Source organism: Coenobita brevimanus, chromosome 13, assembly GCF_032717465.1.
Source record: "Coenobita brevimanus isolate Jiangsu-jjx chromosome 13, ASM3271746v2, whole genome shotgun sequence".
NCBI lineage: Eukaryota > Metazoa > Arthropoda > Malacostraca > Decapoda > Coenobitidae > Coenobita > Coenobita brevimanus.
In genome coordinates, this window is record NC_136966.1 from 40,341,300 (window position 1) to 40,364,621 (window position 23,322).

Below are 23,322 nucleotides of genomic sequence, written 5' to 3' on the forward strand. Positions count from 1 at the left end.
GCAGACGACTCTGAAGACAGACGCAAACTCACGTCGAGCGGTGACTCCACCGCGGCTGATGTGCTGGGCTGTGGCTCGGAGCATGAGGGCCTGTCTTGGGGAGGCAACGGAGTGGAGCCAAGGCTGGGCACAGCGGGGGTCACGGGCCTGAAAAAACTGTCAATCATTGATTGATGCAAGGAACGACAATTCTGATGATTGATGATGCGCTGCCTGAAAGCACGCACTTCCTCCACAAGTCCCAAGGGCCCCATCTCCCTGTTGCAGTCCGGGTGTTCCAGGTAGTCGAGAACGAACTCAAGGTGTTCCTGGAGTGCGCTCAGCTTGGGGATGGCTGGAGTTGTGCCATGCTAAGAGGAGTCCGCATCATCGTCGCCATCCTTGTCGGAATCTTCAAGCTGGGTACTGACACCTGCAACTGAGGATGCGATCTCGATATCAGACAAGGTCTGATACCCAGGATCGCCCTCGTCGTCATCCAACCACTCACGCACATCGTCCACATCAACATCGTTGCCATGCGTACGTAGACGTTCATGGATGTCATCCACGTCAAAACCTAGAAAATCGTACTCCACATCCGTTCCAAGAAGCAGACGAGACCAACCATTTTCTAGAGTCTTGACAGGGATTTCCTTCCATGCACTGGCCCAGTTGTAGATTGCAGACTTGATGTTGTAGCGGGGAAGCTTTTCCAAGGTCCGCGGGCTTCGCGTGTCCCATCCCTCCCTGCGCTCGTCCTCGTCCTCGAGAACAACCATCACCTCGTCCAGGAACTTCCGTCGGTATAGGCGCTTTGTTGCCACGATCACTCCTTGGTCCATTGGTTGGATGAGAGCAGTTGTATTAGGTGGCAGAAACATGCACCTAATCCGGCCATTCTCAGCCACCAAGTCCTTGTCGCACGGGTGGGCAGGCGCATTGTCGAGGAGAAGGAGGGCCTTTACCTGGTCTCATGGGATTCCCAGTGTCTCCGTCTGGTAATGTATGACCTCCTTGACAAAATGGCTTTGGAACCAGTCTTTGAAGATCTGGGCTGTAAACCATGCCTTCAAAGAATGGTACCAGACGACAGGAAGGACATCCATCACCCCACGAAGACACCGAGGCTGCTATGCACGGCCAACAATAACGGGCTTAAGCCGGTGCATGCTGTTAGCATTGGCACAACACAAAGCAGATAGCCGTTGCTTGGAAAGCTTGCGGCCAGGTACACGCTTGTCCCTCTCCTCGGCTAGAGTGTTCGTTGGCAAAGAGCGATAGAATAAACCTGTTTCCTCAGCGTTGTAGACTTGACCGAGAGTGAGGCCCTCCCTGTTGATCAAGCCCTTCACCTTGTGCCGAAACTTGTCAACTCCATCCTCGTTAGCGTCCAAAGCTTCGCCATGAGCTTTACGGTTGGTAAGGCCATGCCGTAACTTGAACGCGAAGAGCCAACCCTTGGATACCTTGAAGTCTAGGGCGTCGTGAAGCCTGGCGAACTTCTCAGCAGCAGCCTTCAGCTTCGTACCACGTACCATCACACCAGCAGCACGTTGCTGTCGATACGAAATCAACATGGAGCGGTCGACTTCAGCAAACTTGGGAGTAAACATCACCATCCTCTCCACGTTGCGTTTGCTTCTCAATGAGAAGTCAGCCGTGTACTACATGAGTTTGTCTCGGGATCTCTCAATATCAAACAAAGTAGATCGGACCAAGTTGAACTCGCGGAGGATGCAGGAAGAAGACCATCCCGCATCTACTTTCTCCAATATCTCCCATTTCTTCTCCAGAGTCAACACTCTCTTCGTCTTCTCAGGTGGTGGGGACATCATCACACACACGAAGGAGAGGCACGAGAGCAGCAGGAGTGCCTGCAGCAGGTAAGGCACCACCACAAAAGCGAGCACGTGGGCAGCCATGACGACGAGCGTGCACTTGCGACGAGAGACAGGCAGAAAATGGGGAGGATGCAGGGGCGCTCTAGCGGACGTCGGAGGAATGACGCACCACAACAAAGCTGTCCCGTGCCCCACGCGCCAAGTTCAAATTATGGGCAGGATTTTTTTTTTTTTTTTTTTTTTTTGGATCCCGGGACGATTATGTCCAGTTAGTGGGGATGTTCGGATATTGGGCGTTCAGATATTAGAGGGATTATTATTGTGTATATATATATACAGTGGGGCACCAATTTTCGCGCCTAATTGGGTCCAAAAATAATGCGCGAAAGTGGAATTAGCGAAAATTGGGGCATTGTCTTTATGGCAAAAAGGCTAATTGGTTCCCGGTTATCCTAAAGTAACATCAGATTTTCATTTTCACTTGCAATACAGTACATCAAATCACTATTGTACATTGCATTGTGAGATACAAACAATAAAAACTGTACAGTACACATTATATGAGGAGAAACATACCACAGAGACCATGTTGAGGTGTTTAATGGATGTTGGGGGTAAGTATCCGAGGCGCATGGCGGGCTTATTTAGCCACGCCAGACGTATTGGCGCCACCTCTTGCTGCCTCGCTACCACTCTCTCTCTCTGCCTCCTCAGATGCAACTTGATGCAACACTTCCACTCTGTGCTGAATTTACCTTTGTGCTAGGTTCTCTTGAACAAATCCATTGAAATCTTCATCCAGGTTAAGCTCCTCTATGGCACTGTCAGTAGGGATAGCACCATGGTCGGCTGCCCCCTCGGCTTCCAATGGTACTTCCACCTCTGTTATTTCCTTAGTCTTCTGCAGGTAGCGTGTGATTAAGAGCCATTGAACCGTGAGAATCCAACACAATGGAGCTAGCACGCTCGTACACAATGGCGGGAATGGGTGGACAGAGTGTTGACATGACGTCATTCAAGATGGCGGTGGGTTGCGGGCGGGCGGTGCAGGAAATTCAAAGTTCAAAATATTGTCCCAAACCCAAAATTTGTGCGCAAAAATCGATTTTTTTCAAGCAAAAGTGGAAGTTAGGGAATATTTGGTGCCTGCCGCGAAAGTGGATTCCGCGAATCCTGCTGTAGCGAAAGTTGGTGCACTACTGTATATATATATATATATATATATGCGTGAAGAGTGTGAGCAAAATATCGAGTCCCAGTATTTACTTAACATTAAATTTCTGCCTACATAGAGACTGAATGAGTCAAAATACCCACTAGGTGTAATTTGCAGTCTGAACAAACAGTGTATTAAGAACCTAACTTGCAGTAAATGTAGCCAAAATTAAATAATATTGGGCCACTGAAGGGCGGGTTGCCATCACATGCTGTCAGTGATATTATAATTTCCGTTTATGATAAATATAAACAATTCACACTACGTTATTTATACATGTTCTGTTTGTATTATTTTTATTATGATATATGACATCATTGAGATTCACAGTTTCACACAACAGTGTAGGTATTTAACAATGAAAAATATGCTTTTTAAACAGCGTGGGGAATGTGTTTGTCCTAAACGTGGAGCCATCTAGCGGAATACTAGGCTTTTCAGAAGCACTCCATTAGGCAAGCAAGCAGTCTGATAGACCAAAGCAGTGATAGTGAAGAGAAGATAACCCAGTTGAATGAAGTGATGCAAAGCTACAAAGATTATGTGGAAACTACATATGCCGAAATGGTAAAAGTGAGGAAAGACAGAAACAAGAATCAAAGATAAAGCATTAGAAAAGAAGTGAAAGAAATAATCAAGAACAACCCCAAATTGGTCAAAGATTCTGTAGATATCAACAGATTTATAGTAATCACTGGTATAGATGAAGAAATAAAAAACAAAATTCCGAGAGACAAAAAGGTGACGAATATAATGAGCATATTGAAGGAAGCATCAGAGGAAATCTGTGATAAAGACACAGAGGAACACAGAAAGCAAGGGAAATATGAGAGAAACAAATCAAGGCCTCTGAAAGTAACCTTCCAGAGTGTGAACACTGTGGAGGAAATACTCCATCCATCCATCATCCAATCCTACGTTGCCCCATGAGGAGCGTAGAAGCCTGGGGCTAAGCAGTTGGTCCTGACATTTAAGATGAGGGTGACCAGCCTTACTCATCCCTGAGTGTCATTACATGAGCAGTAAACCCCAATCACCCCTTGGATATAAACCTTCACCAGTTCAGTCCGAGTGGAGCACAATAAGTACCCGCTAAACCACCAGGTGCCAAAATTTGGTTATATGGTTACCTCCCAGCATAGTAAATGGTTTCCTGATGTACAGGAAACCATTTGGCTACTAAAAAATGCAAAACAAAAAAAAATATGGAAAAAAAGGATTTTTAAAAAATGTGGATGAAAAGATGCCTAACTCAAAAGGAGTTGGGAATACTAAAGGAGAAGAGGGAGGAGGCAAAAACAAAGAACGAGGAAAGATAAGAGGAAGAGAAGAATAAATTTTTTTTACAAAGTAATAGGATTGCAGGTACGAAAGTGGTACCGTACATAACCAGTGGGGAATAAAAAGAAGGAAAGTAGTAGACACAAGTTATGGCAAGTGTGTAAACGAGATGATTAAGTTCATGTACTCGAATATAGGTGGAATGTGTCTAAATTATTAGAGATGGAAGACTATACCAGAGATAAGGAATCACATATTATTTGCCTAATTGCCTAACTGAAAAAAAATTAACCCCAAATATATCAAACGATGCCCTAAACTTAGACGAATACAGTACAATGTATGGAGAAAAAACAGAAATTTTAGAAAAGGAGGAGGAATTGTAAACAAAGAAAAATCTACAAGTCTGAGATATAGAACTAGATATACCTTCACACATAGAACTGATTGCATTAGAGATTAACACATTTGAAGGGAAAGTAATTGTGGCAGATTTATACATGCCACCCAAAACAAACACTTGGGAAAGAGGCAGATATGAAGACCTGGCAGAAAAATACAATTCAGAGTTTAAGAACATTACTACATAGAATGGAAGAGGAGTCTAAAAGAATTGTATTAACAGGAGATTTGAATACAGATATAAATTGAAATACTGTAGATATAAAAAGCCATGTATGCTGTTGGGATCAAAAGCTTCTGGATCTTGTGCGGGAGTTTTTCCTAACACAAGATGTAAAGGAAGACACCAGAAAAAGAGGACTTGATGATCCATCAGTACTAGATTTTACATTTACTGGGTAAGAAAATGATATTAGCAGTATGATGTATCACCCTCCATTAGACAAAAGTGACATGCAGTATTAAATTGCAGCTTCAGGATTGCATATGACATAGTTACCAGTAATGAGAATTACAAAAAGAGTCTAGACTACAAAAAGGGCCACTACCATGACCAGAAGAAGTACTTCTTAGAAACAGATTGGGAAAAGGAGCTTAGAGGACAAGATTTAAATGTTATATATAGAAAATTCTGTGATTTTTATGAAATAGGAGTCCAAAATTACATCTCTCTGCACAAAGAAACAGAAATGAAAATAAATGGTTTAATAAATGTTTTTTTTCAAAAGAAAAAAGAGACTTGCTGTGGAATAGATACAGAAGACACAATAGTGAGACAGCATATAACAACTATAAACAGGCAAGAAACAGTTATACAAGGATAAGGAGAGAAGCCCTAAGACAGTTTGAGGAAGATGTTATAAATAAAAGTAGTGATCAGCCTGAGCTATTTTACAGCTACAGTCAACCCTTGGCTATCACGGGTTTTGCTATCGCGTTTCATGGCTATCACGGACAGGTGAAATGCAACACGATTACCTTTATCGCGACCTCAAATACTGCTATCGCGGACGATGGTCGGCCAGAAACATTCAAATCGCGCGAGCTCCGCCCATGCGTATACTCGCGCCGTGATTGGCGCGATGTCACAGGCTACCTGAGCGCTGATTGGCCCAAGACATGGTTACAGCTACCCATCCTTCCCGCCAAGGTTCAGAGAGAGTCAGCGTTACCAGTCGACAGCAGCTATAGCCGTGAAGACCTATTGTTCAACCACAATGGCCACCAATACCCCATCCAACCCTCCTACCATTGGTGCACGTAACGTGGCTAACCCAGGACGGCAAGTGAGGAAGAGGAAGAACCTGCCTTATGCTCAGGGTCCCTTCCGGACTCCTGATGAAGCTGATCAAATCCTAGACGAGATAGAACGTCGGAGGGGTGGCCAGTAATTCTCCACCCCAGCCTCGGAACCCCTTCAACCCACCCAAGCCCCTCATCCTCTCCAAAAATGTTAAGTAAAATGGCTTATTACAGTTAATTCTGTTTTATTTATAACCTTTATGTACTGTACTGTTGTTAATTTGCAGCATTGGTTTGTAATCCCAGGTATTTTAGTGAAGGAGATGTGAAAATAGGGTAAGGTTGGGGTAAAGTTGGAGGTCGGGGAACCAATTAGAATTTTTCCCATTAGTTCTTAAGTATGGCTATCGCGATTTTGGCTATGGTGGGTCGCCTAGGGTACCAATTACTTGTGAGAGCCAAGGGTTGACTGTATATCCAAAGAAAAAAAAAACAGAGTTAATTTACTGTCCCTTACAGACAAGTGGATCATCTGTACACAAGAGAAAGATTTTTGTGAAGCACTAAGTAAAATTTTCCAATCAGTTTTTACAGAAGAAATATTTTTGAAGGAGATGATGTGGAACATACACTATATGCCCAATTATATTACCAGATATACAGATGTCAGAAAAAGAAATACAGGAAGAGTTAAGTAAATTAGACAAAGGAAAAGCAAATGGTCCTGATGAAATTTCAGGTTGGGTGCTACATGAATGTGCAAAAGAGTTTAGTAGCCCAATATATTTAATAATCAAGGAATCCTTAAGGCAGGGTACACTACCTGATACAGTATTTGGAAGCAAGTAAACATTGTTCCCTTATTCAAGAAAGGAAATAGACAGAATCCACTCAACTACCGACCAGTATCATTGACCAGTGTTGTAAGATACTAGAAAAGCTTATAAGAAAAGTTTGGGTAAACCATCTAGAAGATCACAGTATGATAACAGAAAGGCAGTTTGGTTTAAGAAAGTGAAAATCATGTGTTACTAATCTGTTATGCTGCTATGATAGAGTTACAGAAACATTACAGAAAAGAGAAGGATGGGTGGACAGTATCTATTTAAATTTCAAGAAAGCATTTGACGGAGTACTGCACCAAAAACTTTTATGGAAACTGCACCATCATGGAGTCCAAGGCAACCTGTACTGTTGGTTGCAGGATTTTCTCAGAAAAGCGGAAATGAGAACAGACTAAGGGGAAATTACTCATCATGGAGGGAAGTGACTAGCAGAGTTCCACAGGGCTTAGTGCTGGCACCAATTAAGTTTTTAGTCAATGTAAATGACATAGTAACGTTGGAAATGGAAGCTATCTAAATTTGTTTGCTGATGATGCAAAAATAAAAAGAAAAATTACTGGGGGCACTCACCATCCACTCACTCAGTGTAGTACTGCTTTAGGTTTCTGCCATTTCCTTTCTTCCTTACTCTTCTGTCTTTCTTTCCTCTTTCTTCTGTCTATGGGTGACTTTACACTCCCTCTTCTGTCTTTCTTTCCTTCATTCTTTCCTCATCCTTCTGCCCATGGGTGACTCTACACTGAGTGACAAGCCAAATGGTTTCCTGTACACCAGGAAACCATGTACCATGCTGGGTGGTAACCACATACAGTGGAGTCTCTTTTATCTGAAAATCATGGGACTTTCAAAGTTTCATTTAATCGATTCTTTTGGATAAAAGATACTGTAATAATATGTAGGATACAAGGGAACAGTATTGTACTCACCCATCACCCATTTCTGGCGATGTCTAGCCCATCACCACCACCAGCATCCCAAAAGCCACTCAACCATCACCAACACACCTAATACCCTGTAGTAACTACGTATGTTACTGCGCTTTTGTAACTGCAATAGAAACTGTCAGCTTAAATAAATCTTCACTCAAATAAACTTAAATAAACCTTCATCAAAACAATTACATAATTCACTGTATGCAGTTCAGACAAATAAAGTCTTAAACATAATTGTTTTTTCATATTTTCTATTTCCTTATTCAGTCATTTCCACATCATCCACATCATCTCCCACATCATCCAAATCTTCCGAGGTGGTTGATGCAGGTGAGGGAGTGGGCAACTCGCTCTAGTGACTAGCAGGGCAACCGTAAACTAACGCTAGTGGCGTGAAACGACCCCGCCGTGTTTGAATTTTCGGATAATTTTCAGATTTTTGCAGTTAATCGAAATGAGAACGTTTTAGTAAAACTTACGGTTAATGGCATATTACAGTTAAAAGAATTTCGGATAAAAGAGACTCCACTGTAATAAAATTATGGTGCCTGGTGGTTTAGTGGGTAATTAAGGCATTCCAATTAGGTTGAGCCTGCTTAGGTTTATATCCATGGGGTGGTTGGGGTTTATTGCTTACGTTATGCCACGCAGGGATGAATGAGGCTGGTCACTCTCATCTTAAATGTCAGGACCAGCTTGCCTAGCCCTGGGTTTCTGCACTCCTCGTGGGACAACATATGACTGGATGATGGATGGATGAAAACTACTAACACAGATTTTTGCAGAGAGCTACAAGAAGAATTAAATAAGCAGCATGGATGGAGCAATAAATGGCAAATAGAATTTAATGTGCACAAGTGTCATGTAATTAAGTTTGGTAAAAATAAAAAAAAAGACCGGAAGTTCAACCGTAAACATTGAAAGGAAGAATGTCCCCGGAGTGATTATCAGTAACAGACTATCTCCAGCTGACCATATTAGTGAGAAGCAATGTACATGTATACAGTACACTGCTTGCTAATATGAGAATAGCATTCACATATATAAGTGAAGACATGCTGAGAAAGATAATAACATCATTCATCAGATCAACCCTGGAGTATGCATCAGTAGTCTGGAATCCTCATCTCAAAAAACACATAGATAAGATTGACAAAGTACAAAGGGCAGCTACAAGATGAGTACCAAGCTTAATGGATCTAAGACTAGAAAAACTGAATCTACCAACACTACAGGAGAGAAGGAAAAGAGGAGACATGATTATGCTATATAAATGCATCTTAGGAAAGAGGAAATAGACAAAAATGAATATATAACCTATGGAAAAGCATCAGCAAGAGGAAACTGCAAAAAACTACATAAAAAGAGAGGCAATAAAGACATAAGGAAATTCAGTTTCCCAAATAGGCAATTGATCAGTGGAATGCGCTACTGATTGAAATAGTTTGTGCCAAAATATACACAAATTTAAGGATATGTATGACATTCCTGTAATGATACAGTTAGGTAAGAACACACACACACACACACATACAATAACAGTCCAATACCTGTTGAGGAAATATTTGTAGGCTTACCTCAGCTTTTTCAGATATCAATGGATTGTCAGTAGTCAAGTTTCTGTAGTGTGTGGAATTAATGCCAAAGAAAGTATAAAAAAAAAAGTTTAGTACTTACAAGGACTTCTTGTACTTGAGTACAAATTTCAAAATACCCCTTGTTGCCCATCAGATAGGACAGATGCAGGCAGTGTTGGTGGAAGGTGAGAGCAAGAGATCAAAGACTGACCTGGTGGGTCGGAATGATGGCAACACTAAGGTAGGTACTCAACATTTTAACCCCTTCAGTCACATAATGTTTCATTTTAATCAGACCTTCTCCTTCCAGTTTTATTCAGCTTACAATAGACTTTTTAAAATGGAGGGGTTAGGTGTAGCCTTGATAAATCCCTTCAGTATGAGAGATCTTTCCCTGTTTGAATATAATCACCTGGTAGTAAGAAGAATAAACTGAAAATGACCACCCAGATTCAATAGGTTAATGCCTAGAATGCATTCATGCATTCTTATTTCAGATAAACAACTATCAAGTAACATCATTAGGTGGGAAAAAGTCATAATGATGATGATAGGATAGAGTACTTTTGGCCTGTGGTTGAACTTATAAGCACAGAACAGTTTTTTACTTCAAACGCCTTTTGAGGATAGTGAGTCATGATGAACTTTTAGACTGTAGGGTCAAGTTTAAATGATCTCTTGTTGCTGTGGTCCCAGACTCTTCTGCACTGGAACCCAGTGAACTGCATTCCACTTTGGCCACTTTGTATGAGCACTCCTAGAGATGTTGTGCTGAGATGTGTTGAGGAATTGTCTTTGTTGTGAGAATGAAGTGCATGAGTTGAATAAGTGTGTTGTGGCTTGAGGAGCTGCAGTACAATGAGAGTGCAGCACTGTATAGTGAAGTGCTCGGAGGATGCATAGGTGGTCCTAATGTACAGTTATTCCACTTAAATGTTGTTTCATTATTAACTTGGTGGAGAATTAAGATGTACTTATCACTTGAAATTACTTGTGATTCGTTATAAGTCATTTGTTGGTCAGATTTTTTTTTTTTTTAACCCCTTCATCCTGAACTCAAGACATTGCTCAGTGTTGTTTCACTTAAAGAAGCATTTTGTCATCACACAAGGTAGACTTTAAGTGAGGGCTGACTTTATTTTCCTCTTTCCCCAAGGTGATATTCCCAGATGTGGAGGTGGAGACTAAGGATGGCAGTCAAAGGATCCAGCCGGGTGATTATGTGTGGGTCAAGATCACAGATGCTTCATCACAGGTGTTGAAAGGTGTACCAGTTTCAGTCACAACTTTGGCGGCCACTGCAGGAAGCTTAATTACATAGAGTGTGGCTGCAGATTCAGTAAATCCACATCATATGTTGATTGTTTTTTCTCCTAATGTACATTGTTTTCTAATATACATTACCTTTTAAAATGCTGTTGGTACCTGTTAGCCCCTTCAGTCAAGTGATGTACATTTCATTTTATTTTTGCTGTCTCCAGACAGTTTTATTCACTGTAAGGGACACTGCAGACTGCAAGGGTTATGTATAGGTTTCCTTAACCCGTTCACTAATAGAGATCTTAAGTGCATAAAATGTCTGAAAGCAGCATAAATAAACTAAAAAATATGTCTCCAGGTGCATAATGTTAAGCTGTTTATCTGACTGTTAGAGTATAGCCAGCTGCCTTAATAATGTAAGGGGTGGCAACAAGCAAATTCCCTCCATGTTGCCCTGTCCTCTGCCATTTGGCTGCCGTCCCTCCAACTCACACACCCTTCTCGGATATGTCTCTATCCCTCCAATTCATCCCTGGCCTCCCCTTCCCCCTTGACCTAGCTCTCATACACCTGCCTAGTCTCATTTTCCATCCTCTTCACAACGAGACCATCTCAGAATATTTCCCTTAACATTTTCCGTCACATATACATCAACATCACAGCGCTCCTTCACTTTCTCAGTTGTCTGTCTCTCCATGTAACTCTGTATACTCCTTTCAGATAACTAATTTTCACTGCTGTCAGTCTTGACTTGTGTCCTTCTAACAGGATCCTAGCTTCATTTCCATATATTAGAGTAGGGAGGACAGTGGTGTCATGCGGCAACTTTTTTACTTTTATACATACTTTTCTATTCCTTATCACTGTTTTCAATGAACCTGCAACCTTTCTTCCCTGCTGTACCCTTTCATGCACTGCATCATTCAAACTTCCATCCTGTAGTCATCACATTATCTAAATGCAGTATATGAATGCACTCACATTCTCCATTTCCTGACCATTCAGCCTCACTGTGCATTCTCTGCTGTCATTTGTCTCAGAGACTATAACTTTACTTTTAGCTACATTCACTGTTATATTTCATTTCTTTCATATACTCCTTAACTGATTCACCAAGCCTTGCAACTCTCATTTGTCTTCACTTAATGCCACAGTATCATCAGCAAACAACAGTACAGGCAGTTTACTACCATCTTTAAGGAAACTTTAATATACTGTGTGTGTGTATGTGTACTGTATCACTTGTTTTTTAAGGCTCCAACATACTTGCATGCGTTGGCCTTTGTCATTTAATGGCGGCTGTCCATGCTGCTTGATCTCTGGCAGCTTCCCTATTCAGACCCTTATCCCTGAGGTCACAATCAATGACCTCATTCTAGATCTTTTTCAGTGTACCACTTGCAACCCTACCCGTAACATTAACACTTCACACTTCCTGCACCCAATTATCATCGCCCATCCTCTCCATATGCCTAAACCATCTCAGTCTACCTCTCCTAATCACAACACCAATACACTCCAGTCCCATCCTACCCCTCATCTCTTCCATCATACACCTAGCCCCACCAGGCCTCACACTCAAGGACAAACTGCACATCCACGTAATCATTGCCATGTCTGTATGTTTGAGCCTGTAAATATCCTTATCCATTACTGCCCAAGTCCCACTACCTTATAGCATTATACTCCTAGTACTTGCTGCATACAAAGATCCCTTAGCATGGAGGGAGAGCCCTCTCAGTGTCAGGAGAAGCAACAGCTTCCTGAACTTCTTCTAACCACTCCTTACTCTAGCTAGTTTCAGTCTCACCTCCAGCACATAATATGTCTCCCAAATGACAAAACTCTTCCACACTCGAGAGACTCACCAGCAGATTCAATTCTTTCACCCTTGACAATCTCCACCTGCTCTCCCCGACACACTGCACACATGGAATCAACATTATCTCGTAGTCTACTTCTGATACCGCTACATCTCTAATGCACCCACTTATCACAGACACTGCACAAGGTGGAATTACTTCCCATGTCTTTGTGGCAAATTGCACATGGGCACTCTTCCTCTTTGACAGTACTGCCATCAGCCCTAGATATGTACGTATATATACATACATTATACATATATATATATATATATATATATATATATCATCCAATCCTACATTGCCCCATGAGGAGCGTAGAAGCCCGGGGCTAGGCAGTTGGTCCCAACATTTAAGATGAGAGTGACCAGCCTCACTCATCCCTGAGTGGCATTACGTGAGCAGTCAACCCCAACCATCCCTTGGATATAAACCTTCAATGGCTCAATCCGATTGGAGTGCAATAATTACTCACTAAACCCCCAGGTGCCAAAATTTGGTTATATGGTTCCCACCCAGCATAGTAAATGGTTTCCTGGTGCACAGGAAATCATTTGGCTTGTCACTCAGTGTAGAGTCACCCACAGGCTGAAGGAAGTGGAAAGAATGAAGGAAAGAAAGACAGAAGAGGGAATGTAAAGTCACCCGCAGACAGAAGGACAAGGAAGGAATGAAGGAGAGAAAGATAGAAGAGAATGGAAGGAAAGAAGGATGGAGAGGAAAGGGCAGACACCCGAGAGCAGCACTACATCGATTGAGTTGATGGTGAATATATATATATATATATATATATATATATATATATATATATATATATATATATATATATATTTATATATATATATATATATATATATATATATATATATATATATATATATATATATATATATATATATATATATATATATATATATATATATATATATATATATATATATATATATATATATATTTATATATATATATATATATATATATATATATATATATATATATATATATATATATATATATATATATATATATATATATATATATATATATATATTATATATATATATATATATATATATATATATATATATATATATATATATATATATATATATATATATATATATATATATATATATATATATATATATATATATATATATATATATATATATATATATATATATATATATATATATATATATATATATATATATATATATATATATATATATATATATATATATATATATATATATATATATATATATATATATATATATATATTTATATATATATATATATATATATATATATATATATATATATATATATATATATATATATATATATATATATATATATATATATATATATATATATATATATATATATATATATATATATATATATATATATATATATATATATATATATATATATATATATATATATATATATATATATATATATATATATATATATATATATATATATATATATATATATATATATATATTTATATATATATATATATATATATTTATATATATATATATATATATATATATATATATATATATATATATATATATATATATATATATATATATATATATATATATATATATATATATATATATATATATATACTGTATGTATATATATATGTACAGCTACCGCAAATTGACTTAGGACCTCCTCCCACAAGGTATTAAAAAGCACAGAAATCTTAGTATATCAACAGCGTTTGTTCATGAAATGCCATTGATTAATACGAAATCAAGTTTCCCTTGTTTTTGAGGACCAGTTGGATGTGCTTTGGCATGGAATCACATAGATCTCTAAAGTAAATTTAGGACATTTCTTTGCACCAAACATTTGTCAGTTCAGTCTTGAAGTTGTCCTGATTGGGTGTCTTCTTCTCTGCCATGATTTTGTTCAACTTTGCCCTGCAGTTATCTATCTGATTTAGATCCGGACTGTTGCCAGGCCAGTCGAAGACCTCAATCCAATTATCCTGAAACCATTTTGTCATTTTTCTTGACTTGTGACATGGAGCTGAATCGTGCATGAAAAAGTAGCACCCATGAATAGCAAAAAAGTTTAACAAATGGTCTTTCAGAACTTGAATGTACCGGCCACCATTCATCATCAACTTCTTAGGAAGAAAGTAGAGGCCCCCCTTCCCATTTCACCTGAGAAACACCTCATACCATCACTGATTGTGGGTGCTTAACAGTCGGCACCATGTAAACAGGGTTATATCGACTATGGGAGGGAGGGCGACGAACCTTGGCAGAATGCATCGGGAACACTTGAAATGTGCTTTCATCGGAACACATAACTTTTCTCCACTCATGTGATGTCCAGTGTGCATACTTCTTGGCAAAATGAATGAGCTGCTTCCTCATGTGATCATTGAGAAGCAGTTTCTTGGCTGCGGTGTGTCTTGGCAAACCCAGCTCCTTCTGCAAGCGGTTTTGGATAGTTCGAATTGAGATGTCTTGTAACAGCTGGGGATGCATTCTCTTCAATTCTGTTGCTGTCAGTTGAGGGTTCTTGATTACTTCCCTCTTCAGAAGCGTATCTGTACCTCTGGAAGTCGACCTTTTCTTTCCACCGCAATGCTTGTGCTCTGGTATGACATCAGGTGGCAGGCCGTGCGTTGCAGGAAGAATCTTCATGATGATCGACTTCACGTCCAATATGTTTACAAATCGTATTGACAGGGACATTATCCTGCCTCCATGCAATGATACGGATCCTCTCATCCCTTGAACAGTACTTTCCAGGCATGACAACTCGACTAGGAAAATAACAGGGCAAACATTAATGCATACGAAAGAAGAGGGATGTGCAGGGAACATATGCTCCTACTCTCACTTCTGGGCAAGCACTGACGTTTTTTTTTTTTTTTTTTTTTTTTTTTTTTTTTTTTAATGTGTCCGACTCTGGGCAAAGGCTCAGGGCCTATTTCTTGGGGGCAGTTGCCTATCCCAAGGCCCAGTAGTCCTCCTACACCTCCACATGTCACCACTTCGGCGCTAACACCCACTGTCCATATTGAATACATGCTAGGGCTGTCTCATACAGGACTGGTGTATTGGTATTAGCGGGGGTACTTTTACGACATGTCGGCGGGTCATCTGGTAGATCAGGAAAGTCTGCTTTTAGGAAATTCAAATCCTTAAACTGTTCCCTGTCCCAGCCGAGATTCGATCCTGGGTCCATTAGGACTGCAAGCCGCCTCTCTACCGATTCAGCCACCGCCTTCCCCATGCTGAGTGTTTCACAACCTCCCACCAACACCAAAGGAATTGCCAGTTACTTCTTGCCCAAAAGATTCACTTGGTATAGGTGGAAACACAAAGCAAAGACAGACAACTCTCCCATAGGAATTCTGTGTGTGTAGGTCCTAAGTTTATTTGCGGTGGGTGTATATACATATATATATATATATATGTATGGAGCCTCTGTGGTACAGTGGTAAGGGTTTTGTACAGTGAAGAATGAGAGTTCACACCCTGCCAGGGTAATTAACTTTGGGAGCGTTCATCTGGCCACGTACTGCATTGGCGGACACAAGGGGTGCTGTGGTTGAACCAGTGTTGCATACTATAAAGTATGCTTGCACCCAGTCGGCTTGTGCGGGCCAATTACACTTGGTTCACAGACTACACACACACACATCCAAAGCCACTCCAACACTACAGTTACACATACAAGCACTTCTCAACGTACATACAATCTCTACTAGACAGCCTAAGCCACTTGGTAGAGATATATTGGCTGTATCGTCCCCGCTTCAGTTGGGATAGGCTGGTCCTGCAGTGGACACTCAAACGGCTGATGAGATGAGATATATATATGTATATATAGATATATAGATAGATAAACTGATTGATAGATATATATGGATGTGAATATAGATATGAGCATGTATGCTATCCTCTTTTGATGCTAAATTTCATTTACAAACATACCTCTTAATGAAGCTGTAGATATCTATACAGATAGTTTTTTTTTTTTTTTCTTCTATTTTTTTTACAAAAAGGACAATGTAAAAGGCTTCAGTAAGGATCAGTTTCAAAAACTTTTGGCCCTTGCAGTGAAAGATTGTGTTTTTACATGTAACGGGTCTTTTTATAAACGAACTGGCTTAGTAGCAATGGTTAACTCACTTGGTCTCGGCCATGCTAATCCCCTTTTAACACATCATGAAGAAAAGGGGCTCAATGAATGCCCAGATAATTTTAAACCTCTAACTCATATATACTTTTATTTTTAGCTCCTCTATCATGTTTCATTTTTTTTTTTTTTTTTTTTTTTTTTTTTTTTTTTTTAGAGTACAGTAAGATCTCACTATAAAGGACTAATTGGGGCCCAAACCATTCCAAAAGATGCATAATTCCGACAAAAGCGACATCTGGATTTCTCCTTGTTAACCCGGACATTTTCCGATACATCAGACATTATTCCAGATAGCATGAACGGTTTTTAAACTGTTTTGGCAACCTTTGCAGTACTGCACTGTGTTATAACTTCACTACATTAATCAAATGGTAAAATATATATAATAATACTTAACTGTACACAGATAAACATGTCTTTTATTCACCTTTTTGTGGTGAACATAGCTGAAGTGGTCAGGCAGTCCGGACTGCTTCTGGCTTTATCACACTTTTTCCGATATACAGGAATTTAGTCCAGAAGCTCCTTGAGTCCGATAAAAGCGAATTCCGGTCTGCTGAAGTCTATTATATCAATGTTTTACTGTATATAAATTCTGACCATGTGAATGTACAATACACTTATGAAACTGAATTTGAAAATAAGCTCCCCTTTTTGGACGTTCTCATCCAAAAGCCTGACAGTACCTTCAGTGCTTCTGTTTGCAGAAAACCTGTGTTCACAGGATTGCAGGTAACTACTAAATTTAACTCGAGTATCCCTATGTAGTGCAGACATGATTTAATTTTTACTATGGTGACAAGGGCATATCAGATAAGTTCATTATATCTTGTACAGTATTTCACTTTGAGCTAGAATTTTTAAGAAAGACACTGACACTTAATAGGTTTCTGGTTTATTTTTACTGACATATTGCTAAACATTTGGCTCCTTATACCCATCGAACAGATTGAGATAGGTCACAAGGCTAGAATGCATTTTCCTCATCCTTTTCTTGGAAGTAAATCATATGCTTACTGTCACCTTAAATGTCAGGACAAACTACCCTGGCCCCGGGCTCCTACGCTTCTCATGGGGCGACATAGGATTAGATGTTGGATGGATGGTTGGAAATCCTGTGCCTGAGAAACCAGGTAAATAAGCCAGTCACTGAATTTTATTGTCACCTATCCTTGCGAGTAGTGTTCAGATCCCCTGCTGTACTGTCACAATGTTTTAAATTCAGGGACTCAGTACCTGAAGCCCTATAGTCCTCAATGGATTATATGTTTAAATGCAAAGCAACATATTTTGGCCAGTCAAATCCCCAGTTGCCATGAAAATTGAGTACTTTTTGGAGCAGATCACTTAGGACTAGTTTACCACTGCTGAATCCAACTTATTCAGCCATAAGGAACCATGCTGAAGCCCCAGCCCACCCCACAGTGTAGACTCAAACCGTATGCTCATCGCAGGACCAAAATAAGGTAGGTTTTGTGCAGGTCATGTATGATTTGTTGCCTTGACCCATGATGTCACATGGGCACCACCCGCCAGGACAACAGTATGTTTTGAGCAGCCAGTGCGACACATAGCCTGCTTTATTTTATACATTCTATGAGGTTATAGTACTTTTCACTATGTGTGGTGTGTATGGGTGTTTTGCAAAGATATCCCACGGTCATTATCTGAGACAGTTTCACATACCAAATAATAAAAATAACCAGACTAAAGTGCATACATCTGTGTGAACAGAAGGATAAGGTTGCTTCCCATGGCCGTGTCTATTAAAGTTTTTTTTCAGTTGGGAACAATATGCAAGAGATATGCAAAGCTACCTGTTGCACCGCCACTAGTTTAAAACAAAATAAAACAAAACAGAGTTGCTAAAGCCTGGAGCAGTCCAGGATCAAAATCTACCTGCCAAACAACAAGGGAGTACATAGTGAGTGAATAGTTTTACAGTGAAATGAAGTCGACTAGTAAGATTAATTATTAGGGAATTTCCAGTTATGGACATCAAATGGTCATGTAACATATCAGTAGGATTTTCTGGTCTCTACACGAAGTATTATCACCAGCATACTACAAGGTGTTTGTGATGGGCTAAATGAATGTCTGTGAACCCAGTCATTTCAAATGTTATTCTAAATCATTATCCTTGCATTATGACTATACATTATCTTCATTTAGCTTAACACATATTATATAATTTCATGGTGATATGGTGACATGTTCACTGTAATTTGCATGAAGCGGTTAGGTATTACGAAAAATCGGTCAGTGGAACAAAATATTGCCGCCGACTTACATGTATGAGAGTAATTCTTTCAATCACTTTAAATTACTGTTATAAACACCCTTGAAAATCCGATAGAGAAAAATGAAATGTTGGTAAGATAAGTTACAGAGAGAGAGAGGAGTATTCCCCTGGGACTTCGGCATGGTGAAACAGGTGCGGTGTCACCTCTCTCTCTCTCTCTCTCTCTCGGTGGTGGTGGTGATTGAGAGAGGCACCTGATCCCAGGTGATGTAGACAGAATGGAATGTAGGAGAAGTCATACTCTAGGGAAGGAGTAACTTGTGCATGAGCACACTGTTTGAGTCTCTGCACTGAGCCACCCAATAAATACTCATGATTTTTCTGTCTTGTTTAGTACAGTACATCTAAAAACATCATTCACAGGCTAGCAGGGTTCCTCCTCATATATCAGCATAAACTTTCCCAGGGCTTCCATGATATCTCCACCCCTCTCTGTTTTTTAGTATTGACAGGTAATTTTATTTCATTTATTCAGACATTAATAATATTTTCATTTTGTTTCCCTTTAATTTTTAATTAGGTTTATTCTAGTTTAGTTTACCCTTTATTATTCACTTTCATTTTTATTAGTTGCCTCCACTGATTTCCTTGTACGTTCCTTCCTTACCATTTTATTTTCTGGGCATCCACAATATTTTCACCTCTCTCCTCTGATTTAAATATTGACAGTGGTAATTTTATTTAATGTATTCTGATGTTAGTATTATTTATGATTTGTTTCCTGGTAATTGTTAGATTTTAAAATTTAGTTTAACCCTTTTTTAGCTTTCTCTTTTACTAATTACTCCACTTTGTTTCTCCATACATTCCTGCTTTACTATTATATTTTATTTATTTCTTGGCTGCCCAGCGTTGTGAAAGAAAGCAAGTGATGAGTGACTGACAGCGGGCATTCACTCAGTCGTGATACTGTTTCTGGTATTTTCTTGAAATTTGATTTACAGGTCCAGTCATTAGTTATTAATTCTGATGGCTGCTCTCTCTCTCTCTCTGTCTCAGCAGACTTGAGTTGTGTCAGGAGACTAGGCGTGTTTAACTGTTCCTAATATTGTATTATTCCAGGCTTTGATGAAGAAATTTATGGCCTGTTGAATGTTATATTTCTTCCAGGATGCAACAACAGTCATTATGGTAGGGGTTGCAGGTATGCCAGGTGGAGCAGGTGAGTCAGGTGGGGCTATGGAGGTGGAGGGGGAGGCAGCTGGTGAGTCAGGTGGGACAGTGGAGGTGAAGGGGACGGCAACTGGCGAGTCAGGGGAGGTGGCGAGGGGAGGATCCTCCATCTCCTTCTCGTTACTGCTTGCATTTTCAGCAATTTCCTTCATCACGTCTTGTTTGTCTGTTTCATTCCTCATCTTGTTATAGACATATTTGCAGTACAACAACTTGGCATTCGCGAAATAACCGTTATTCAAATGAATCCAAACACTACTATAGAGACTGGGTATCTGTTCTAACTTACCGTTATTGCCAAAAAACTTTACAAGCATACCCGGGTTTAACGATGTAATTGGTTAGGTAAATCCCCATCGTTAGGCGGGGTATCGTATATCGGGGTACTTTTAACATGTACAGTAATGTGGAGCATTTACCAGCCTTGGGTTTCCCCCCAAACCAAGCCAAAAACCCACCCAAATTAGCCCCAAAACAAGTTTAAAGCCAATCTAAATGGCCTAAGAGCTGTCAGGGAAGCTAACCTAAGCCTAATACCTGTAAATAACTCACTGAAACCAACAAATAAAATCTGAAAATCGTCAAATATAAGTCTGGAAAAATCAAGTTTAGTAAACTGTACCCCCAAATGACAATGTTCACCCGACCTATGGCTAAAACACATTAATCTAAGTCTAAAAACAGTTCATAAATCAATGTAAACACACAATTTTAGTCTAAAATATAATCAGAATCAGTTAAAAAAATCAAAACCCATTGTTACGCTGGGGTTAGGCCATCATTAGACAAGGTATGGTGGTATTTCTACCCCTATTGTTAAGCCGGGGTATTGCATCTAGAGGTATTGTATATCGAGGTATTACTGTATAGTCGAAGTCATTATTGGCGAGATCCTACTGTAATAATACTATTTTGTAATTTTTTGCACCATATTAATGCTTTCTAGGAGGTTAAAATTGGAGGGTATAAAAAAATTTGCTTCACAAGGGGGGAAAAATGGACCTGGGGCAGGAGTGTGGAAGGAAATAGGGAGTTTCAAGAGTACCTCTAACACGAAATTTCTCTAATATGGTATGGTTGCGAAAGCAGTTAACCGTGTTAGACGAGAACAGACATATATATATATATATATATATATATATATATACACTATATATGTACCAGTATATAAATATGTGTACAGTACCCTCGCGTCCAAGACGGAGACCAAAAATAATAATCCAAGTATTGCTGTAATACGGTTGCATATGTCCAATACGGATCCGGTGTTTCAAAACAGCCCAGATCTGAGGAGAATACAACTATGACAGTCACACCCGGTCCAACACGGATCTCGCGCCCGGTAGAGTGACGTGGTTGAGATGTCCAATAAAATACTGGCATCTGGTCACGTGATGAGCAATCAGAACTTGCTTTTGTCTCTCACCAGAGCATCATGGACACACCATGTGTTGCACTCAGCGTTTGCTCATATGTCATTGTCTGTCCTTAACCGCGTGGTGTCACTTTTGTGACGCTCGGGAGCAAGGAATCATACCGCGGGGTGTCACATTTGTGATTCTGTGTTATTTTGAATTCACCTGGTCTTTAAAGTGGTGGCTTGTATCATCTATCAGTACTACCAGTGTCCAGCTATATTCAGTTCTGCTAATGTCACCTGTACTCCCATCCACTGTTGACAATTTAGCCATTTTTCTCCTGTCCTTGACTACCCCCCTCCGTACCTCCCCTCCATTACCCTCTCCTCCCACCTGACCAGCTGCGCTGCGCTACACAAATGCCGGACGGATTTTTCCACTCATTTTATCCATTGAAATGTGCCCTTTGCCCTATTCTTATACAAAATAATATATAAAAGAAAGAGAAAAGGTAATTGATACTGCCATACATCTGGAATGGGCTAATTATTACCTGGCAGCACCTCACATGCACTCGTTCGCTAATTTTCCCTGTTTATTTCCCCTTGAAATATGCTGTATGACCTGTTCTCATAATAAAATATATAAGAAAGGAAGGGCGAAGCCTAAGTGATATTTACATTCACCTGGAACTACCTAATTTATTATGTATTGTCTAGATTTCCTGCCAGTTATTTCATAGTGTATATATTAGCAGCTGTCACCACGCTGACAGTGGAAGCCCTTCAATGCCCCTAGGCAACAGCATTCAGTTTACTGTCGTCTTGCAAGGTGAAACCACGTCGGGTTCACGCCTGTCCAATTCCGCCGCCTTTTAGCCCCATGCAAAGGGCCCTGTGACCTCTACCCCTACTAAATCTCATGTGGAAAGGGGTAAAGGGCTAATTGATTCTGCTGTGAAACATGAACTGGCTAATGTATCAATGATAATGATGGACAGTGACTACGATCTTTCTGGTGACTCTAAAACAGTGCAAGTGGAAATGTAAATAATGTGTAAAGAGCAAGTGAAAGCAATGAATGTAAATATAACTGAGCAGTGGAAAATAGTTTTATAAGTTACTGCAAGTGACAGTGCATAACATAGTGTAAATAAAATAGAAATGTAAATAATGTGAATAAAATAGAGAATGAAAACAGAAATGTAAATAAGTACAGTAGTAATATAACAATACGAGTATATATACTTGAAGTAATAAGTGTGAAAGCTTCACTCTAGCATGTATGAATACTGGGAGTTATGAAAGTGAAAGTGACAGCTTTGCTCTCTACGCAAGTATACAGAACGAGAAAGTGAATGCCTGGAGTGAAAATAAACTACTAGTACTGAAAGATACTTATAGATAAATATTGTATATATAAATAAGTGTAATAAAGTACTAGGAATATAAAGTGTGAATGTGTTTATAAATAATAAATGACAGCTCCGCCTCAGAATACCATCAGGGAACCAGCACGGGAGGAAAGCTCATATGTGCTCGTAATTTACATTGCATTCACAGTGTTTTTTTTTGTTTGGAATATGGATTCCAAACTACTTGAAATTCATAGAATAGTGTTTGTAGTTATAATATCAGGCAGTGGTAACCATATTACGCAGTATCGGGAAGTGTAAAGTGGAGACTTCGTTACCCAACTTCAGAAGTCTCCACAAGTCCTACAGTAGACGACGAAGGCTCAACAAACATCCCAGGGGAAAGCTGAAGGTATGTGCCATATGCATATTTAATTTTAATATTCTAGGACTAATAACTGATTTTTGGCAAATATTTTTTAAAAAGTCAGTCAGAGCGCGAAT

General features: G+C 39.5%; 1 protein-coding gene across 1 annotated transcript in view; it reads left to right on the top strand.

Moving 5' to 3' along the window:
* The window catches only part of LOC145414170 (mitochondrial tRNA methylthiotransferase CDK5RAP1), an 82,068-nt gene extending 71,386 nt beyond the window's left edge, over positions 1-10,682 (top strand). The window contains exons 5-6 of the mRNA XM_080283739.1: positions 9,473-9,559; positions 10,475-10,682. Of these exons, the coding sequence (XP_080139865.1) occupies positions 9,473-9,559; positions 10,475-10,639 (252 nt within the window). The 3' untranslated portion in view covers positions 10,640-10,682. The remainder of the gene's footprint in view (positions 1-9,472; positions 9,560-10,474) is intronic.
* The last annotated feature ends 12,640 nt before the right edge of the window (positions 10,683-23,322 follow it).